The sequence below is a fragment of the Myotis davidii genome, unplaced genomic scaffold (assembly GCF_000327345.1).
Source record: "Myotis davidii unplaced genomic scaffold, ASM32734v1 scaffold1693, whole genome shotgun sequence".
Taxonomy (NCBI): domain Eukaryota; kingdom Metazoa; phylum Chordata; class Mammalia; order Chiroptera; family Vespertilionidae; genus Myotis; species Myotis davidii.
Window position 1 is genome coordinate 444,000 of NW_006284386.1, and position 8,787 is coordinate 452,786.

The 8,787-nt window shown below is 37.8% G+C and overlaps 1 protein-coding gene across 1 annotated transcript in view; it reads right to left on the reverse strand.

The window, feature by feature from the left end:
- The window catches only part of DIAPH2 (diaphanous related formin 2), an 870,032-nt gene that overhangs the window by 230,799 nt on the left and 630,446 nt on the right, over positions 1–8,787 (reverse strand). The window contains exon 25 of the mRNA XM_015571867.1: positions 4,066–4,230. Within this exon, the coding sequence (XP_015427353.1) occupies positions 4,066–4,230 (165 nt within the window). The remainder of the gene's footprint in view (positions 1–4,065; positions 4,231–8,787) is intronic.

Genomic DNA, 8,787 nt, shown 5'->3' on the forward strand with positions numbered 1-8,787 from the left:
AGGTATGAAAGTTATTAAAACACAATACTTGCCTTAAACACTATCTCAACAGCTGAAATTAATTTTTATGCCTAAGAAAGAGACTGCACGGTGGCAAAACACAGAAGGTTCACTGATTTGAATATTCTATTCAAAATATCTCAAAAGAAGAAAGATTGTGCAGTCAACTATTTGAACTAGTAGAATGACTAAAGCATAAAGAAGAATAGGAAAAAAAGATGTCTAGACATTACATAAATATGGAATTTTATTTCCTTCCACAAAATATTCAATCTAAATTTAGGGATTCTTAATTAATCTTGCTTATATTATAAGTAGTGTTTTCAACTCTGATGATCTCAGAGAAGCTAACTGGAAAGACAGACTTAACTCTGAATTGAGAAATATTTCCAATTACATATATCTTCATGCCAATATATAGGACATTCATCTTGAATATCTTTCATATCCTCATTAGTTGAATAATATTAATCATGTGAATAAAGAATAGAGCAGCAGCTCATGGAGATTACCCAATCTTGCTTTCATTAATTTTAATGTGATTATTTTGAAAAAGGTCTTAATCTGTAATGTCAATCCACTATTTAATTTCATTTCCCCCATCCTTTCAAGGATATCTCTTTGAGGAAGATGTTTTTGTATGTGCATTTTGTTTATGCTACACATGCCAAATAGATCTTCTAAAATGAAACTCTGAGCTCATTTGGAAGTAATTTTTGGTAGCACATGTATCAGAACGCTTATTATTTTCTTCTCAGCACTACCGGTATTTTATTGCTTCCATCTATAGTCCAATATGCTTTTAGCGCTAAGACCCCTGAGGCCAAACACACAAAGCACTAAGAAAATGGGAACTTCTGGCGATTACAATTTTTGTCTCTCTTTCAGGGGTTTTCCCTCCACTGGGAGAGTGAAATCACTTTAAGCTCACTACGAAACAGGAACATGGTGAGCACAAATGATTGACTGAAGTTGGTGATGTTGATTTAGGAGTGTTCGGCTTATAGGTCAGGTGTAAAACCCTTAAATCTGCTTGTCAAAGTCTGCTTGTCAAACTGCTATGGATTTTTCCAGACTCTGCCCAAATGTCACTTTCTCTGTGAAGGCTTCCTTGGCCAACTCAGGCAAGGTTAGGCAGTTCCTCCTTAGTATTATTATAGTGCCCTGACATATTCCTATGGCAGCACCTATCAAATTATATTGCATTTACTTGTCCATCTCCCTCTATGTAGAGAGACTATTCTCTTCTTTTTATCTCTAAAGGACTACCAAAATCAAGTTGGTCCTCAATATATAATAACCGAATGAATGGATAAAGAATGGCCAATAATATTCTTCATCTGGATAGCATGGGTTGCATGGTGTTTTCACACAGTGGTGAGGAAGGCATGGCAGGAATTATCATCCCTATTTTGCAGATGAGGAAACCAATACCCAGAGAGGTTATATGACCAACCCAAGTTCAAAACAGCTGATTAACTGCACGCCTAGTTCTTATGTGAGCCAGTCGATAAATATTTGTAGACAGAAGTGATAGCAGTAGTATTCTGTCAGAGAGATGGCAATGGCCGGCCGGGACACAGGGTAGCAGTTGGTTACCTGATTTGAAAGCTTCAATCTCAATCTTTGCAGGTTCTTAAGAAGTTAAATGCACACAAAACCAGGCTTCAGAATGTCAACTTATTCACAATGGGAATGATCTATGACAAATTATTTCCTTGTACTCAAGCTGCATGCAAAGTGAAGCCAGTACATATACATACTTGACTCTCTCGCTGAAATTCCAACCATGGCTCATAGACTAATAAAGAAGATAAAGTTCTTAGAGGTCAGTAGTATAATCCCTTCTTATACTAAATGAATAAACAAATAAACAAATAGCTAGATAAGATAAACGACTAATCTACAGTCACATAGCTTGTTACTTACAGCATAAGGACACAGATATCCTTACATTTTTAAAATAAGTTATGATTGAGAAATACTACAACTATAATTCTTAGCAAGTCTTCTAAGCATCTTTCTAATATGACTAAACAGGCTATCACACAGAAATTGTCCTTCATCAAATGCTGCAACCTGGGAGAAGTACCCCAAATTCTACTCTGTGTCTGTATATTGGAGAGGTGTGGAGGGAGGGGGCACACAGACATTGTTTTAAGATCCATGTTAAAACAAGGCACATGACATTGATGCTATAAAAACAATCCATTGGACTTTTCAATGTGTCAGCTTTTCTAGTCCCCATTCCTTTCAACATGCTTTGTTTTTCTTTTTGAAAATAATCTAGGTAGATATAACCTCAGTGTGTATATGTCCATGTCAAATTTATGACTTTTAAGTTTTGAGAATAGTTTAATTACTCATTACCATTAGAACACATTTTACTACTTATTGGCCAGCTAAAAAGTAAAAAAATAAAAAAATAAAAAAAAATGTGTGTCTATTAAGGGGCAAAGACCAAACGTCAAAATAAGCTAATATTCTTAGCAAAAAAGAAGACAAATTATCATATCTATAAAAATTGTTTGGGTGAGGGCGCATGTGGGAGGCAACCAATAGATGTGTCTCTTTCCCATCAATGTTTCGCTCTCTTCCCATCCTCCCTCCCTTGTACTCTTTCCAGAAATCAATGGAAAAAATGTCCCAGGGGTAAGGATTTACAAAAAAGTTTTTGGTTTAGTTTCCATTACCAAAGGTGGGGTGTGCTCTGGGTCATATGCCTTAAGTCAGTAGATGCAAGCAAATGCTTTCCACAAACATATATCTCACCGATTGTACAAGATACACTCAAATCAAACGATTTCACCATCAATTAAGAGAGGTAGCCTTATTTAGCAAATAACTGCTTTGGAGATAGAAACATATCTTGAACTGCAATAATTAGTTTGCTAATTGGTCTTAATGCTGAGATAATTGCTAGAATTCCTTCTTTAAAATAGATGGACCTTTGCCTGTTTGATATCAACTATTATGCATAACTTTCTTTTTTATCATAATCACAGTCTGTATTCTTCTACTCCTTGGCTGGATGCAGAGAAGTAGTTCCACAGCATTTATACAGCAAAGCTTTTGTTTTCCTTTAACATTGTAACTGCACTCTGATTGCCTCCCCTTCAATTAATGCTAATATTTACTGTTACCCCAAGAATTATAGTTTGAAACAAGAGCCCATATTATGGAAGAAACTTTAGGCATTCAAGGTCATTTACACAGTCCAATTTGGAATCAGTCTCTCATCTAGGCTATAAAAGAAACTTGTTCATCAATTACATCATTTTAATATATTAACTGAAAGATTATTTTAGATATGAGTTTTAAGCTAGATCAAATGATAATATTATGCCGTATGAAAATCAGGGTCATTTCCGTACCTATTCATTTATTTTCTACTAGAGGCCCGGTGCATGAAAATTTGTGCACTTGGGGGGTGGGGGGCGTCCCTCAGCCCAGCCTGTGCCCTCTTGTAGTCCGGGACCCCTCTGGGGATGTCTGCCTGTCAGCTTAGGCCCACTCAAGCCGGCAGTTGGACATCCCTCTAGCAGTCTGGGAGCCCTCACTCCTCACTGCCCACCGGATCGCTGCTCCTTACCGCTCAGTTTGCTGCTCCTTAGCGATGCCTTGGAAGTGGGAGAGGCTCCTGCCACCGCTGCTGCACTCTCCTGGCTTCTGGCTGAGCAGCACTCCCCCTATTGGAGCTCACTGACCACCAGGGGCAGCTCCTCTGTTGAGGTCTGCCCCCTGCTGGTCAGTGTGTGTCATAGCAACTGGTCGTTCCACCATTTGGTCAATTTGCATATTATCCTTTTATTATATAAGATAAAATTTCAGGAGAAAAATTCCCATGTATACCTAAAGTTTAAGATAATTCATGCAGTTCTCCATTATACATTAAGCCAGCCAACAATTTACATCTATGCCACAGGTATAAAATATCTGTCAATTTCTGCTAAAGGGCTATAACATGAAATCAATATGGTCAATAGTTATATGAAATGCCAACAGAAGAAATTATTTAAAAACAAAAGCATCAGGCCTTGCAATGCTTCAAGATGTATTACTCACCAGAAACAAAGTTCGGAAGTTGTTGAGATCACCAAAAAACTCTTCTATGCTCACTGTCTTAGAGTCAAAAATAAAGTAGTCTCCAAGATTCTCATAGAGCTTGACCATGTTGCTGTGCATAGTGGACAGTTTGTCATACTGCTCTCTGGCAATCTTTGTAAAGCTGTAGGTTTCTGTTAAGGAATATGATCCAATAGTACCTCAAAGGCAATCATTAGGTGTTAAGATTGAATTATACCATCATTTCTATAAATACTTATGTATTAGTTTGCTAGGGTTGCCATGATAAAATGCCACAGTCTGGGTAGCGTAAACTACAGAAATCTGTTTTCTCACATCTCTGGAGGCTGGAAGTCCAATATCAAGGTGTTGGCAAGTTTGATTTTTTTCTGTGGCCTCACTTCTTGGCTTGTTGTAGATGGTGATCTTCTTGCTGTGTCCTCACACAGTGGTCCTTCTGTGCTGTCTGTGTCCTAATCTCCTCTTCTTATGAGGACAGCAGTCACAGGGGACTAGGGAACCCCCTTAGAACGTCATTCGAACAAAATCTCCTCTTTAAAGGCCTTATCTCCAAACAGTCACATTCTGAGGTTCTGGGGGTTAGGGCTTCAGCATATGATTTCTGGGCAGATCCAATTCAGGCCATAAGCAGTTGCTGTTGTCATTATATTGGTTAATGAGTTTTGAAACTATAAATTATATTTAATGTATAACCGTGCTGAACATGTTTGCTAAATCAAAATACATATCCACAAACTACGTCATATTTTTTATGAACAGCATACAGTAGAAATAAGCAACAACAAAAAACTTAGAAAGGATAGATTCACCATTCTTAATGCACATTTTCCATATAGATAGCAAATTCTATATAAGATTATGTTATATGTAACCGTGTATGTGTGTGTGTGTGTGTGTGTGTGTGTGTGTGTGTGTGTGTCCCTCATGAGGAGCAGAAGGGAGAGGGAGCAAGGGAGAGACAGTGAGAGAGATTCTGCTGTAGTTCTATAACCTTAACCACTCCAAGGGCATATTAAAAGCCAGATTGCTGTTTGCTGAGCCTGAGCCCAGGGGCCTGAGCATTATAATCTCTAACAAGTTCCCAGGTGACGCTGAGGCTGCCAGTCCAGGATTACACTCTCAGCAGTACACTCCACAAACGCTACTTATTCAGAAATTAATTACATCATTGTTTTACAAATGTTATCAAAAGGTAATAACAATCACCAGTATCAAAGCATTAAATGAACCATATATTTAAAGGTGTCCAACTAAAGGTATCTCATTATACCTAAATTTATACTTATAAAAATAAAGTATAATACTATTTTCCTGATTATAGTAGGTATATTTATAGAAAACTCTCTCTTTAGAAGACTTAGAAATATAAAAGCTTAAATAAATAAGTAAGCAAATTTTCAACAAACAGAAGCAAATACTGTGAACATGTTGGAGCATTTCCTTTAAATGTTTTATATATATATGAGCCCACAACCCAGGCATGTGCCCTTGGCTGGAATCCAACCTGGGACCCTTCAGTCCACAGGCCTATGCTCTATCCACTGAGCCAAACCTGTTAGGGCTCCTTTGAATGTTAACTGATAAGAATGCTTCAGAGAAAGGTGAGCACGCTAGCCCTGAAGAATATAGGAAACCAAGTCCACCTTCTAAAATTCCAGTTAAATTTATTAAAAATCAATAGTGAAACAGAAGTAAGATGTTTCTAAATAGAAAGGGAACAGACTTAGCATTGTAAAAGAAGAACAGCACAGTTTGGGGGCATGTGATTTTAAGATCCACCACAGTATATTAATATTTTGTATCTGTATTATGTTATCAGATACTGATAATTGTGTCTTGAAATACTTGATTTTATACGATTTTCTGAAATTTTCAGTGTGTTTTATTATAACCTGGGGCCAAATTTATTTTCCATGGGAACAGAGCTCTAGTTGTACAATGGAAGTCAATGGGGAAATCAGACCATTTCTGGTATATTACTTTGCAGCTGACACTTAGGGAACACAACATGATTTAAAAAGTGAGATGACCCCTACCCATGTTCTTTCTTTTGCTACTTAAGTATTAGCATTCACATTGGCAACTCAATAACCTCATCTGTGCTAAGTGACATTAGATCTTTTAACCCTCAAGTCCAATGGACCTGAAAGAACACATTTCTGACTTATTCTATTTTTTTTAAAAAAATTGTTATCAACAAAGAGTTATAGGTACTGCTATATACATATTCTGGTTTCCCCTCTGAGAATATCACCATGTATTTCTATTTTTATTTTTAAGAAAGTGTTAAACAACATATTTAAGAGTTGCAGAAATAAGACAATACTCTTCATTTCTTAGCACAGAATGAAAGTTAGATACTTGTTCTCTAGTCTCTCTTCCCTAAATAAAATCGACCCACGCCAGAGACTTTTTACACAGAAACACTTTGCAAAGGTCACTTACTTGTACTCTATTTGCAATGCAAAGTACAAAACTATATATTTCAGAAGGCTCAACATCTGTACAACACCAAGCACAAGTAAAAGATAAAAAAGGCAAAATAGCCGAAACCGGTTTGGCTCAGTGGATAGAGCGTCGGCTTGAGGACTGAAAGGTCCCCGGTTCGATTCCGGTCAAGGGCATGTACCTGGGGTACGGGCACATCCCCAGTAGGAGATGTGCAGGAGGCAGCTGATCGATGTTCCTCTCTCATCGATGTTTCTAACTCTCTATCTCTCTCCCTTCCTCTCTGTAAAAAATCAATAAAATATATATTTTTTAAAAAAAGGCAAAATAGTGCATGTTTCCCATTTATCATAACATAATTTTACACCAGCTAAAATATGTCTATGTAGTGATATACAATTTCATAAATCTGTTCTCCTAGAACAAAAACTGATTTCAGAAATTCTGTCTGTGAACCAAAGTGAGACAATTTGAAAAATTCTAGGAATGCTTTATCTTATAAATAACAAATGGAAAACAGCCCAATTTGCAAGTCTTTACTTATCCTCAAAGTGATTACTTTGTATTAGTAAAAGGGAGAACCAATATGAGTCAGTATGGAAATCATTTGTAATTGCAACTGTGTCACCACATCCTACCTGGGACAGGAGGAGAAAAAGAACTAGATACCATTCCTTTCATCCCTTATGTCAGTAAGGAAAGTTTTATATTTATTTAATTAATTAATTAATTTATTTATTTATTTATTTTTGAGCAGCTACTAAATACAAAATCCTGGTTAGTACTATGCTCAGCATCATGATGGATACAATGATCATTAAAGCCTAATCCAGACTCCGAAGTAGTTTATAATCTAATATTGCAAATAATTATACCATCAACAATTTGCTTTTGTATAGGACTTTATTATTTAAGATATATTTTTCCTTCCAGTATGTCCCATATTTTTATAATTTTAAAAAATATATATTTTATTAATTTTTTACAGAGAGGGAGGGAGAGAGATAGTTAGAAACATTGATGAGAGAGAAATATCGATCAGCTGCCTCCTGCACATCCTTTACTGGGGATGTGCCTGCAACCAAGGTACATGCCCTGGATTGGAATCGAACCTGGGACCCTTCAGTCCGCAGGCTGACCCTCTATCCACTTAGCCAAACTGGTTAGGGCTATGTCCCATATTCTTGATAACAACAGTGGTAGGCAGTCAGACAGATATGAGCAGAGCAAGGACGACAGGCCAGGTACAGAAGGTCACCAGGGCAGAGAGCCCCAGGTGCCTAGCAACGGACAAAACTGGGAAAACAAGGATCTCTCCTCCAGGGTAACCTTTCCTCCTCTAGCATATCTCTGGACATAGGGTTCGGACCCTCCCCTGACCTTTCCTCCCCTGGCACGTTGCTAGTCATGAGAGTTAGACTCTGTTGGAGGGGAACCATATGAGGGGGGCAGAGAATAGCTCTTAAGCATTAAGTCCCCAGGACAATGAGATTCTGACCCGCATCTAATACATCTAGGCCTCAGTTGTATTTCAGCTCCAAGCCTGGAAAAGCAGCAAAATCAAACAAGCAACTATGGCTGCCTCAGGACCAACGGCATTAAATACTGACCTCTTGCCCTGGCAACAACCAATCAGTAGAGACCATGACCCTGAAAGGACACTAGGAAAGGTGATGAATATTCTATTGGAAACCTCCCCTGAGACTTCAAGACAAATACCCTCAAGATGGAGGAATCTCTTTGGTTCTCTCTATGGAGCACAACAGGGCCTTTCCCCACCACCTCCCTGCAAGGCCATTTCCTTGCCTTTTCTCCGAAGCTCCAAGGGACCTTCCTTTGCTCCTATAACTTGTTTCCTAAGCCCATTTATTCTATGATTCACTTCTACCTCTGTGACTTTCTAAATAAACTTTCTCTTATAGTTTGAGTCTTGACTCTGAATTCTTTCTTAGCCAGAACTCAAATACCAAGGTTCCTGAACCAAGGTCCAGTCTAACACTTGGTGCCATTTTGCTGCCAGTACAACCTTATCAAAGAGGCAGAAAAATACCACTATTCACATTTTAGCATTGTGGAAACTGGGTAAACAGCACTCATCCATCTGGAGTTAGAATGTAGTGAAGTGTTGTAGAATATACCATACCAAATTATGCCTCTTTGGCATAGAGTATTTTGAGCTGATAGAGAAACAGCAGAGACAGGAAAATTTCCCAAAAGAGTAAAAGTTATCCTTTTGAAAGGAAGATATATATA